Genomic DNA, 14724 nt, shown 5'->3' with positions numbered 1-14724 from the left:
TTAATAACAATTAATTACATTGGGGTTTGATTGAGCAAAAAAACAAAAATAATTGGTCATTATTGCATCATTATTAGAGAAATAATATATTTTGTTATTTTTTATTTTTATAACAGAGCCGCGTGGATCCATCAAATCAATATAAAGCAAGCAAATATTTTTAGAGTGGCGCTTAACTTGTTAAATTTAGAAATGTTCTCCATGGTGATTATTAAAATAGGATTTAATTTGGTCGGGATCTAATACCTAATTAACTATATTCACACATTAACGTATCCCGAAAAGCATTTCGAAACCTCCCCCACAAAAGGTCGAAATTTTCAAAAAAAATATTTTCTACATAGAAAGAAAATTAAATTACACACATCAGAATATTTTTATTAACCCACTGTCTGGTGTGAAGACTGAACATATCGGTTCACTCCTTCACTCCCACAAAGCGTCAAAATTTTGAATATCCATGAAGTATAAAACGCGAAAATAACGTGCGATTCCATTCATACTTGGTACATCTCTGGTACCTCCCCCACGGAGTTTAAGATTTTGAAATTCAAAACGCTCAAAGAAAGCGAAATAAGCACGCAACTCTCTAACACAGGATCATTTATATCTGCCAACCCATTCTGGCACCTCACCCACAATTTTCAATACTTATATCTATCATAACTTGCGAAACAAGTCGGCGGTTTTTTACAACTTGCTATATGTACATATTTCTCTTAACCAGAAATCTGACATAAATATATAATTTATCAGTATTTATGATTTCGCATAAAATTGGATATAAAAGTTCGATTTCCATCAAAATTTGCAAATAAAATACTTTTACCTGTATTAGATGAAGTATGAAAATGGAATACTTCGGTCCATTATTATCCTCGCGCATATTTCCACATTTTCCAAAAATTCTCATATAAAGCATAGGAAGTAGTCGATATTGTCCAAATCTGGCACGTTGTAATATTTATATGAGTCTTTGGTTAGATATGAATTGGTCAATATTGCCCAACTGCTTCGGAACCTCCCCCATAAAGTCAACAGTTTGAAAAATCATAACTCAAGGCTGGGGGTATAAGGCTGACTGATATTATTTTACTCCTTTAAATTTTAATTCTCAAATTTTCGGTTAGCCTATAGATTCCGTGCCAAAGAAAGTAATCCGTGCCAAAGAAGAGAATCCGTACCAAAGAAAATAATCCGGTTGTGAAGACAGGAATGAATCAATCCAATTTCAGAAGCCCTCCTGTGAAGTTAACTGTATTCCATTTAAAGCATTGCTTATCAGAAGAGTCGCAAACAAGTCATTCACCCACTGATTTCCAAAAAATTTGTCCGGTCTTCGCAAAAAAATTTCCATGAATAAAAAGATTATGATATTTTAAATAAATGGTCAAATCCATTTAGATTTATGTAGTTGTAGTTTTAATAGAACGTTGAAATCTAATGGGTGGAATGGCTAACTTCAATATACTTCCAAATGGCATTATTTAATAAAATAGTTTACTGTATATGTACATATAACTTATTTCTTCACAATACACCCCACCAACTGACATAGACTGTGGATACTAGATTAATACCTCCAATATTCTTGCATGTTATCGAACATAGTATAAAAAGTGTTAAATCATTTGTCATTTAAATCTTAAAATTTTGTTTGTTAACAATGACTTGACAGACCCAACCTCCAGAACACTGCCCTAATGGATTGTAAACAAACTAGTGGCAGTTTCATTAACTAATGAAAAAAAGAGATAAAGACGTTTTCAAAATGCACGTAAATACAAATGTATATACATATATTAATTTACAATAAGTAAACAATGACCAGCGTATTTTCGGTATATTTAAACAACACGTTTTGCTTTTGATGATGACAATTCGTTTTTGTTTTTTGATAATTGGAAATCTTCAATAATGCAAATGTTGGTTTCTTGAACACACAAATTTGGTTTTATTAATTTTACCTCATCAAATTTAAATATCTCACTAATTTTTCCATTATGAATTGCTAGAATTCTAACGTTTGAAAAATTATTGTGTTCGAAATTATCATGTTAAGAAAAAATGCAACATATTAACGGAAATTATTGACATCTATGAATGTGCTTATGTTTTTTGGGAATTTAATCAATTTTTCGGTAGTTTAAGGACCAAACTAAATGAGGTACTAACACTTAAATTAACAATTATATGGCACAATATTTACAATTGAGAAAACATGTATTATTCAGATATTCAGAACAATCATGAATATCCGCTCTGAATTCTGACCCGGAAAGGGAAAGAATTTTTCTCGGGAGACCATTTCTCCAATCTGTATATGTAAAAGAGTAGTGAAGTAACTGACTGACTGAGAATCAACACCCAGACAAAACGGCTGAAAACAGAATCTTGAAATTTTGCACGAGGGTCAGTCTTGGTGCGTAGGCGTGTTAAAAAGGGTACGAAAAGTTCTAAAATGTTCTAAAATTTGAATGCTGTAATTTGGAATGAGAGTCACTGATGGAGTGTAGGATAGATGTACCAAAGGATTTTTGCATATTCAAACTTTCAGGTTTTGGAAATGTGTTCCAAGTGTGCGAACTGTACTAAATGTTACTGAAATGAAGCTAACATTTTGAAAAAAATGTTTGGGGTCCCTGTTGGTGGTAGGTTTGTACTGTGTTTGGTACAATTTGGAATTGGGTGAACAGATTGTGGTTGAAATCTGAAAATTCTGAAATTTGATATTTAAATAACTGAATGCGTCCCATATTTGTACGAAAATTACTTAGCTGGAAATTTCAACTCTAGAGCTCAATCTGTAGATCCTCAAATTTGATATTGACGTTTCTGTTAGTATCTGGAATTGAACTTTGGAAGAGGGTTTACTATAGTTCTCTGAAAAGTAATAGCTTGCACTAAATTTGGTATTGTATCATGTCCATGTCCATGTATTTTTGGAAACAAAGTACAGGTCGCATTTATTGCCCGATCCAGATGAAATTTTGCACAGATCATTTGTTTGGCCCAAGGACGAACCCTATTGAAATTGGAGATAATCGGTCAAAGTTTATATATAGCTCCCATATATATTTTCGTCCGATTTGCCTTTTATTGTGCACCAAACGTGTAATATCAGCCCGAATTGTATGGAATTTTGCACATACAACCAAATTAGGCCTGAAAATATGTATGCCAAATTTGATCGAAATCGGTTCAGATATAGCTATAGCTCCCATATATATTGTTCATCCGATTTGTTATTTTTGTCCTCCGCAGCCGTAATATGCACTCTGCAACAACAATATTTAGGGAAATATATCAAATACAGCTCAGAAATACATTTGCAAAATTTTATCGAGATCGGTTCAGATTTGGATATAGCTCCCATATAACTTCGACCGATTTACCTTTTATTGTGCACCAAACGTCTAATATTTGTCCAAATGGGATGGAATTTGGCACATACGACCGAATTGAGTCTAGAAGCTAGTATGTCAAATTTGGTGAAGATCGGTTCAGATATAGCTATAGCCTCCATATATATTATTCATCCGATTTGTTATATTTGTTACCCACAACCGTAATATGCACTCCGTAACAACGATATTCAGGGAAATGTATCAAATACAGCTCAGAAATATCTTTGCCAAATTTTATCGAGATTGGTTCAGATTTGGATATAGCTCCCATATATATATTTATCCGATTTCAAATTAATTGTGCACCAAATGGTCAATACAAGTCCGAATTTAAAAGATACAAATGCTTCGGCATGTTTAGTCCTTTGAACTTTAATTTATAATTATAATCATAGCGTGTATGATTGAATTCTCCCATAAAAACTTTTAATTGTTATGTGGAGCTCTACTAAATTAGCAAAGTGGTGTAGGGTATCATAAAGTCGGCCCCGCCCGACTTTAAGACTTTCTTTACTGGTTAAATTTGATATTTAAGTCACTGTTGGTATCTAGGGTTTACACATGGAGACGTTAAAATAGTTTTGAAAAATTCGTAAACCTCAAAATAAAAGCTTTTGAAAACTTTTTGGAAAAAATGTAAACATTTTTCTATTATTCTTAACGAGTTGTATATATAAAACCTTGAAAGTAGATTTGTTAAGAAAATTAGGCAAATGTTTAGAAATTTATACCCTCCATACTATGGTGGTATTAAGTTTGTCAATCCGTTTGTAACACCTCTAAATATATTAAGTTTGTCAATCCGTTTGTAACACCTCTAAATATGAATATATATTCTTGATCATAAAATTCTAGGTCGATTTCGATCGTCTGTGAAAATCACTCCAGCTTCCGAACGAAATGAAGTAGGTTAATAAAATGTTAGTCAAATGTATATTATGTCTGCAGGACATTTGGTATTGAAAATGGGTCATGTAGGTTCACGTTTTGCCCCCATATAATGGTACCTCCTGATATTCGGTATTTTGATGATTTTAGCAACATTATTTTTCGGAATTGTTTCAAATTTGGTATTTGAAGTTCGTAATGGATATTACAGCCTATGACAGAAAATTGTCAGTGCAGGTCCACGTCTTCGTATAGACCCTAATATAGCTACTACATTCGGTATTTTTTAGATTTTTTACAGAATTTTTAACGGTTTTTTTTTTGAAAATTGGCAAATTCCTTCCAAATGGGGAAGGGTGGTCAAAGTTTGGCCCGGTCGAACTTACAGCTTTTTTACTTTTTTATTGAAAAATTGTGTTTAACGACGAAACTAATTTTTTTGGCTTAATGGATACGTAAATAAGCAGAATTGTGTATTCCAAAAGCTCTAGGCAGAAGCATTCCAAAAGCTACTTATGTATCCAGAAAAAGTCACAGTTTGGTTCTGTTTATGGATTGGTGACATTATATTATATTATATTACTCAAATAATATTAAGCGTAGTGATATTAATATTGTTAATAATAATTTATCCCCAATATTATCAATAAGATTAATCCCACATAGGTTCTTATATGGCGTTATTTACCGCTGCCACCTCTACACATTGTAGAGGGCACTTTGAAAAATAATAATCCCACAAAAAATGCAACTCATTTGTAATCTATCGAGTGGTCTTCTCAACGAGCACTGATTATATCACCTGTCATTATTGGGATTTGCTTTTGTATGGCCCTTATTTTCATTTCTCTATCAGATAATACATTTTCAAAACATTATTTTTTTTTTCGTTCGGACAGATTGATGTGATTGTATTACTCGTCACGCTACAAATTGCTGTTCCCTCGCTGTTGTAAATATAAAAAGCGCAGCATTTTTTTATTTTATTAATTCCCTCCTCTGCCCACTCACAATAAAAAATTGTGCATTATTTTGTGCAATGGCCCATTATTTGTTTTGTAAAAATTATCACTTAAGGTTGAGAAAGGTGTTCTAAATCGCTGGGGATTTAATGTGTAAACAAATAAAATGGGGTTGTATTGTTTTTTTTTTTTATTTCACTATCAAATGATAAGACACTTGATTCGTAAGACGCAATTTGGAAAGACAAGTTAGTTAACCCATTGAATTCCATCCTGAGACTTTGTTGTTGCAGGTATATAAACGGGGTGAGATGAAAAACTACAATCAACTTCAGAATACTGCCATTTCTAAGTCAGCTGTTCGGCAGCTGTTAAAATTATTCCAGTGACAGGTCATTATTTTGTTTACAAGCGTACAAAGGCTATTTGGTGAGAATTTTCCAGAAGAAAATGTTATTCGTGATGGAATTCAAGCGTGATAGTGTGATTTCTTTATATTTGGCTGGAAAACCCCAAGTGGCCATTGTTAGAGCACTCCAGCATTTGAATGTGAATAAATCTTTTGTGTCTCGTACCATCGCTCGTTACCGTGTTACCGGTAGCGTAGTCCGACGTCAAGGAAGTGGAAGGAAGAAAACAGCAACATTGGCAGAAATGGTTCGAAAAGTAAAGAAGCTATTTGATCGAAACCCGCTGCAGTGACCGAAAAATAGCTCGTGAGCTGGAAATGTCGCAATATTCCATTAGGCAAATATTGAAAAATGAGCTCGGGATAAAGCCATTGAAATTCCAAAAAAGTGCAAGAACTTACACCGCAACAGAAAGAAAATAGACTCAAAAGAGCTAAAAGAGTTGCTTCGCTTGGCCAAAAGTGGTGAACTGCCGAATTTGGTTTTCTCCGATGAGAAAACATTCGTTGTCCAGCAGTTTGTAAACAAATAAAATGATCGTGTTTACTTGCCAAAAAGGTCAGCTGAAAATGTGCACATTCGGTGCACACGGTGAAGGTGTGGGTCACCATAACAGCCGATGGTCGCTCTCCGCTCGTACTAATCGACCGTGGCATCAGAATAAATGCCGAATTTTATCGGGAAAATATTCTGGAGGGTGTATTAAAGCCATTTTGGCCGCAGAACTTGGACATTCTAACAGGACTCAGAACGCGCCACCCAAAAATGGTTACAAAATAAGGTTCTTCGCTTCATTTCCAGCGCACAATGGCCACCAAAATCTCCGGTTACTAATCCGTTGGACTATTGTGTCTGGAGTATTTTGGAAAGCAAGGTTGCCACTAAAAATACCAAAATGTCGATCGCCTCAAGCAAGCGCTTCGCCGGGAATGGGCCGAAATACCGCAGAGCAACATTCGGGCAGCGTGTGACGGTTTCATTGGCCGTTTGAAGGCCATAATTCGTGCCAAAGGTGACCAATTCGAACAAATCTAAACTTATTCTAAAATTTGATGCTATTTCCGACTTTTTTGCTTTCATTCCATAAAATTTAAAAAATGTAAAAATTATGGCGTTTGACTTTGTTGTATTTTTTTATCTCACCCTGTATTTGTTCTGCTAGTTATCTCAGGCTTCGATTCTTATTTGGCTGAATATACTTAATTTCCTTCTTTAAACGAAAGTGTACTGTTGGGTTCCATGAAGGGCCAATGATCAACTGATCCGTTTTTGAAAAACTAAAAATACAAAATACTTATCTGATCCCATTAAAAACAAAAAAATGACTTTGACTCCATGGATCGCTTAGGTTAGGTTAAAGCACTCCTAAGGCAACTACGAATCCTGACCTAACCGCTCCACTCGGAGACCTGCTGATACGTTGTTTTTATCCCATCCATGATTATGTGGTCGCATTTGTTCTGATTGTCTAATTCAGGTTGGTGGGTTAATAGGAATGTATTTTCAAGTTCAAAATAAAGACTATTGTTAAGAGTTGCATTTTTCCAAGGCGCTTTTGATAAGAGCGTGATCTATCCACAGCTATATGTGTTCGCAATCAGTTGTAATAATTCCATAAAGCCACTAATTCCCTATCTACTTGAATTTTGAAAAAAAATAACAATGAAAACAATGTCAGTGGAAATTGTGGAAAATTTCCTCAAGAAATTGTGTGTTTTCGAATATTTTATATTCTTATCTAAAATGTCATAATTGTCGTTTTTTTTGGATCGATTTCGTTTTTCGAATTGAAGTTGGCTGATATATTCAAAGCAACATAATAGCAAATCAACGAAGATCGCTAGTTTGGAAATCTCACATAGTCTTATTATAAGATCCTGCTATTCTGTCCAAAATAATTTCAACGTCTCCATATGTAAACCCTCGAAACCAACGGTGAGCTCAATGTGACTCTCGTTCTAAATTTTATTCTGTATTTCTAAAAATCCAGCCTTAGCACCAAGATTGGCCCTCGTGCAAAATTTCAAGATTCTAGCTTCAGCCGTTTCATTTGGGAGTTGATTCTCAGTCCGTCAGTTATTTCACTACTTGTTCATATATATAGAAGATTTCGTATACATCGGGATCCAATACTTGATGACTCAGTGAAAATTCGTTTATTTTTTCTTTTTCATAAAAAAATGTGACGCTCTGTGATGCTGTGACGAAGGCAAAAATCTAAACATATCGTCGTGGTTATAAATCTGTCAAATGTGCTACATTTGTTTACTCTGAAATGTAGACAACTTTTAAGATCGTCATTCATATCCGTACATCTGCTGGGACATACATTTTATCGTCATTGGCTTTTGCAGATTTTGCCATTTCTTTTTTAAGTTATTATGATAAGAAACCATCTGGCTGGGGGCTATATACAGTGTATGGTGCTGCTCAAGAAGTCAATGAAGGCCATGATATGATATGTGATTGGAATTTGGTCTGCTACAAAGAATAATAAATTTTGCAAGGTTTAGGTGGCTCTAAACTCGCATATATTTTCGGGTTACTCCCATAATTCAAGGTTGCTTCTAGGATCTACAAGAATAAGAATATGATGGAGACGAGTGACTAATCTAAGCAAAATTTCTAAGAAAGGGGAAATTAAACAATTTAAAAATTATCAGGCGATTTTAGTCGACGGATGTATACCCTCAGCAAAAGGAGTGGGCAGAAAATTTTTCACAACCGATCTCTTGTTGAGGAAATACCAAGACATACCATGTTTCAATTGAATCGCTGACTTGTATCGCATGTTATTTCGATAAGGCACGTTTTGGCCGTATCAAATGATATACAGGGTGAGATAAAAAATGCTTCAAATTCAAACGCCATAATTTTTAAATTTTATTGAATGAAATCAAAAAATTTCAAAAATAGCATCAAATTTTAGAATAAGTTTAGATTTGTTCGAATTGGTCCCCTTTGGCACGAATTATGGCCTCAAACGGCCAATGAAACCGCCACACGTTGCCTGAATGTTGCTCTGCAGTATTTTGGTCCATTCCCGGCGAAGCGCTTGCTTGTGGTGAGCGACACTTTGGTATTTTTTAGTGCCTACCTTGCTTTCTACAAAATACTCCAGACACAATAGTCCAACGGATTGGTATCCAGAGATTTTGGTGCGCCGGAAATGAAGCGAGGAACCTCACTTTGTAACTATTCTTGGGTGGCGATGTTGCTGTGTGCTGTTGGAATGTCCAAGGTCTGCGGCCAAAATGTTTGCGTGGCCAAGGCTTTAATACACCCTGCAGAATATATTTGCGATAATATTCGGAATTTATGCCACGGTCGATTAATACGAGCGGAGGGCGACCATCGGCTGTTATGGTTTATGGCATCGCCATGGCCGGCGCTTGAGTTCTGATTGTCAACCGAAGGTGCACATTTTGCGATATGTTCACCACTTTCGACCAAGCGAAGCCACTCTTTAGCACTTTTGAGACTTTTTTTTCTGTTGCGGTGTAAGTTCTTGCACTTTTTGGGAGCCATTAAAAGCCATCCTAAGCTCATTTTTTAATATTTGCCGAATGGAATATTGCGATATGTTTAGCTCAGGAGACATTTTTCGGCCACTGCGAAGCGGGTTTCGATCAAGTCGCTACTTTGTCTTTCGAACAATTTCTGCTGATGTTGATGTTTTTTTCCGTCCACATCCTTGACGTTGAGCTACGCTACTAGTATCACGGTAACGAGCGATGGTACGAGACACAAAAGATTTATTCACATTTAAATGCTGGAGTGCTCTAACGATAGCAACTTGTGGTTTTCCAGCCAAATATAAAGAAATCACACTATGACGCTTGTATCCCATCACGAATAACTTTTCTTCTGAAAAATTCTCACCAAAATGCTTTTGTGCGCATGTAAACAATGTAATGAGCTGTCACTGGAATAATTTTAACAGCTGCCGGATGAGTGGCTTTGAAAAGACAGCAGTCTGAAGTTGGTTGCAGTTTTTTAATCTAACCCTGTATATATATACGGAGCATACGGTTCTGACAAACTGTGAGGGGATTATGGTGGTCCGAGATGTATCGATATCAGGGCGAGGATAATGCAGACCCGCGTGCCTACGAGTGTCACATAATTGCGAGAACATAAAATTGCCAATCTAAAAAAGAATTCGGGAAAATTCACACAAGGAGTTTCTTTTGAGTAATTTATCACCTGGAAGAGTATTGTCTATATAGGTCCCATATAACGCCCCGATATTCGCTAGTTTGATGATTTTATTCACAATTTTTAATGGAATTGTCTGAAAGTCCACACAAGGAATTCCTTCTGAATACTTGACCCTCTGAAAGAGTATTTTTATATATACATAAGTCCAACATATCGTATATTCCCCATATAACGGTACCTCCCTATATTCGTTATTTTAATGATTTTAGGTACAATGTTCATCGGAAATTTCGCATTTAAAGTTCCTAATGAGTACTACAGCCTGTGACACGAAATCGCCTATGTAGATCCAGGTCTTCGTATATCCCCCACATAACGGTACCTCCCTATGTTCCGTATTTTGATGATTTTAGGTATTCGCCGAAATTGTTTCATAAATCGTATGGGTCTATGACAGAAAATTGTCTATGCAGGTCCACGTTCTCGTATAGCCCCCATATATCGGTACCTTCTTATATTCGGTATTTTGACGATTTTAGGTATAATATTCACAGGAATTGTTTCAAATTTCTTATTTGCAGTTCGTTATGAGTACTTGAACTTATTTTCGTTGGTGACTTCTAGTGACATTTAATGAAGAATAATTTTGCCTTAAACGTCATGCTTCTAAAATGATGCTTTCTAGGAGAATTTTTCATGAATTCACATATGGTACGACTTTAATTCAAAAATGTGATTTTAATATATATGAACTCCTGGCTTTTGGGTACGACTTAGACTTTTAGTGATTTTTAGGACCGTTGTAATATTTTTTGATAAATTTAGTCTATAAAGTTTTTACTAATTTTTTTTGAAAAAATAAATGCCAAAAAATAACCCTTTGGTGATTTGCTTGAGGGTTAATAATTTCGACCAAAATACATAAAATAAGGGGGTTACAAATATCCCAATAATAAAAGTGTTGAAGAAGGGAAACGTTCTGCCTCCATTTGGGTAGCTTCGCGATGCAAACTTTCAAAATACCGATACCCGTTTCTTCTATTTTAAGTTCCGGAATTTTCCTACAATTATTGAACAAAAAATTCAATTTGTCGCACAGTTTAACTTATGCCTCAAGGTCGACCTATCAAACCATGTTCTGAAAATTATGAATTTCTAATGATGATGATTCTAATGATAATAATTTCCCGTGTGGAAAATATTTATTCTTGAGAAAAAATCTGTATCACCTTAATGGCCAAAGTACCCTCTCAAGTGAAATTGATAAATCCATGAGTATGTCCTCACCGGAATAGCAACAAATCATTAATATTTTGTGGAGCTTATTATGAATTGATATGATTGAAGAACATTCTGATTTGCATTATCACAACAAGCTGATGCTGAAATGCTATTGATGTCTACACACATACATACATATGCATACATACATGCATGACCCTTATAATAAATAATTTAATAGCTATTGTCTCCCTGAATTGGAATATAAATAATTTGGTATTGTAAATTGTACTTGTTCAGACGAACAGACAGATGGACGGACGGACGGACGGTGGGACAGACACACGACAGATCTTACATTTAGGCTATTCTATTTGTTTTGGTATTGGATCGTGTCAACAAAAAGTGTTGCTTGTTTGGGGTGCTTGCTGCCAGCAACCACAGTACCACTAAGTTCGCTATACGTTACAATTGAATGAAAATGAGATAGGTTTTCGAGATATCAATACTCGAACATACACACACACATAATAATCACATATACATGTGTATGTATGTATGTACAGACATGCATTAATACCAATAATCAGTTATAGAATGACGGACACAAATTGCCCGTACCCCCAAAACCTTTATGATAAAACGCCAACAATTACGCACGCCATTAACTGCCGGCACTACCCCCCAAAGTAGGTACAGCAGCAGTAACAACAAGTGCCCATGGCAAAATTAAAAAATTAAAATAAAAAAAAAAACAAAAATAAATAATAACAAAATTAAAAAAAAAATACAAACAAATAAAAAATGATTGTGTCGTCACTCCAGCACTGGGTGATTTCCAGCTGACAGTAGTGCCTAGATTAGAGCCCAGCAGAGAACTCTCCGTCGCTAGTGTGATACGAGCATGAGTGCGCTGTGTGTTAATAACATTTGATTCTGTGGGTTTGTTCTTCCTCTTCTTCAGCTTCTGCTGCGGCTGTTGCTGTTGCTGTTCGACTGTTTGGCGGGGAGACAGTAACGCTCGCCCCTCGTTCGCTTCGGTTTCGTCGGAAATCAGTTTCTATATCGCACTTATTTGTTTTGCTCGCGGAATCTTAACGAACGCTGCCTGTGCCTCCATATCTCTACTATAACGAAAGCAAGTTACTGGCGTTAAAAATAAAAATAATTTGCTTTTTAAATTGGAAAATTCTCATCGGACTATTTCATTCATACATCTAGTCTAGACGCGGACGAAAGTTGTGCTAAGAGAAATAAAAAAACAACAGTAACGCAGAAAACAAATTATTGCCCATTTAATTTTTTCAAATTCGTTTTCGTACTGTAAAGCATCCCCAGTACTTAGCAGCGGTTCTATTAGATGTAAACGGCAGTTACGGGCAAAAAATATATATATTCAAGCAATATTTAATGTGATGTGATAGTGTAGTGTTTTTTTTATTCAATTTATAGAAAATATTGAAATTTTTAGAAAATATAAAAAAATATTAACTAAAAAAATTGTACAAAGTTACCAAATTATTTAAACTGTGATAAAAAAATATTAGTGTTTATTTTAAAATATAAGAAAACAGATATTTCACCAAAGTCAAAATGAGCCGTCCCATTGATATTCTTTTGGAAAGAGTAAGTTTCAAGAATGCAAGTTTAAGATTTATATTGAAATTTAGGGGAAGATTATCTTTCAAATGCATGGAATAATTTGAAATCGACCAACCAAAAATTCCCACCTAAAAACAATAAAGTAGAAATTCTTTGAAATCGGACTGGTTGCAGCGAAGTAATAAAATAGGAAATAACAAGAAAATTTAATTTTGCGACGTAGAGCTATGTCAAAAATTCAGTTCCTTGAAGGATAGACTGGGAGATCGAACCGAATTGCCCAAATCTCAAATACTCTATGTACATATAAAATAGGGAAATTACTCACTGACAAACGCCCAGTAGAAACTGCTGAAGCTAGAATCTTAAAAGTCTTGGTGCGTTGGCGTGTGATAAGTGCGGGTTTTTAAAAACTTGTATTAAAAGAGTGTACGACAAGTACTAAAATGTACTAAAAATTGAATACTTCGTATTGGACAAACGGAATGAGCTAGAACTCTGGAATTTGGAATAAAAGTGAGCCACTGCTCAAGTGCAGGATAGAGTTTTTGGAAATTCGAACTGGGTAAAACTGATAATGAATTTGGGTATGAGAATCTAGGATGGAAACTGAGTTTGGTATATGAAGGTGGTCTTAGAAATGTGTACTACTAAATGGTACTAAATTTGGACAGTTTGGTTTAGGGTGAATGGATGAAGCATGAATTTTGAAATTTTGTGTTAGGGTCCCTTTTGTTGGTAGGCTTACGATAAAGAGGGACAAGTACTTTATACAGGGCGAGATGAAAAAACAGCAACCAACTTCAGACTGCTGTCATTTCTAAGCCACTCGTCCAGCAGCTGTTGAAATTATTCCAGTGACAGTGATATTGTTTACAAGCGCACAAAAGAATTTTGGTGAGAATTTTCCAGAAAAAAAAAATTATTCGTGATGGAATTCAAGGGTGATAGTGTGATTTCTTTATATTTGGCTGGAAAACCATAAGTGGCTATCGCTAGAGCACTCCAACATTTAAATGTGAATAAATCTTTTGTGTTTCGTAATATCGCTCCTTACCGTGATACTGGTAGCCCGCAGCCCGACGTCAAGGAAGTGGACGGGAGAAAACAGAAACATCAGCAGAAATGGTTCGAAAAATAAAGAAGCGACTTGATCGAAACCCGCGTCGCAGTGGCCGAAAAATGGCTTGTGAGCTGAACATATCGCAATATTCCATTCGGCAAATATTGAAAAATGAGCTCGGGGTAAAGCCATTGAAATTCCAAAAAGTGCAAGAACTTACACCTCAACTGAAAGAAAATAGACTCAAAGGAGCTAAATAGTTGCTTCGCTCGGCCGAAAGTGGTGAACTGCCGAATTTGGTTTCCTTCGATGAGAAAACATTCGTTGTCCAGCAGTTTGTAAACAAAAAAAAATGATCGTGTTTACTTGCCAAAGAGGTGAGCTGAAAATGTTGGCCACCGGCCATGGTGATGGTGTGAGCCGTCATAACAGCCGATGGTCGCTCTCCGCTCGCATTAATCGACCGTGGCATCAGAATTAATGCCGAATATTATTCTGGAGGGTGTATTAAAGCCTTGGGCACGCAAACATTTTGGCCGCAGACCTTGGACATTCCAACTGGACTCAGCAGCATCGCACTCAGCACGCGCCACCCAAGAATAGTTATAAAATGAGGTTCCTCGGATATCAATCTGTTGGACAATTGTGTCTGGAGTATTTTGGAAAGCAAAGTTGACACTAAAAAATACCAAAGTGTCGATCACCTCAAGCAAGCGCTTCGCCGAGAATGGGCCAAAATACCGCAGAGCAACATTAGGGCAGCGTGTGACGGTTTCATTGGCCGCTTGAAGGCCATAATTCGTGCCAAAGGTGACCAATTCGAACAAATCTAAACTTATTCTAAAATGTAATGTTATTTCCGATATTTGGAACTTGAATAATTTTCAAAAAATTCCGTCGAAAAATACCGCTCAAAGGGGGATATACGAAGACGCTTTAAAAACGAAATTCAAAATAATTTCGCTAAAAAATGTAGCTAAAATCATCAAAATAGGGAATATCAGGAATAT

The 14724-nt window shown here is 35.7% G+C and overlaps 1 protein-coding gene and 1 long non-coding RNA gene across 3 annotated transcripts in view; both read left to right on the top strand.

Moving 5' to 3' along the window:
- Nucleotides 1–14724, top strand: part of LOC101895356 (UTP--glucose-1-phosphate uridylyltransferase) — a 42272-nt gene that overhangs the window by 623 nt on the left and 26925 nt on the right. The window contains exon 1 of one of the 2 annotated variants that reach the window (XM_005178451.4): nt 12038–12675. The exons of the other annotated variant lie outside the window; for it this stretch is intronic. Coding sequence (XP_005178508.1) covers nt 12643–12675 — 33 coding nt within the window. The 5' untranslated portion in view covers nt 12038–12642. Of the gene's footprint in view, nt 1–12037; nt 12676–14724 lie in introns of those variants that run through there. 2 annotated transcript variants of the gene reach the window in all.
- Nucleotides 5020–8199, top strand: LOC109611791 (uncharacterized). The gene is made up of 2 exons (XR_002194108.2): nt 5020–7602; nt 7658–8199. It is a non-coding gene; the product is annotated as an uncharacterized LOC109611791 (long non-coding RNA).

The sequence above is a fragment of the Musca domestica genome, unplaced genomic scaffold (assembly GCF_030504385.1).
Source record: "Musca domestica strain aabys unplaced genomic scaffold, Musca_domestica.polishedcontigs.V.1.1 36, whole genome shotgun sequence".
In the NCBI taxonomy this organism is placed as follows: domain Eukaryota; kingdom Metazoa; phylum Arthropoda; class Insecta; order Diptera; family Muscidae; genus Musca; species Musca domestica.
Note: the sequence above shows the minus strand (reverse complement) of the source record. Positions and strands in the feature narration are given on the sequence as shown.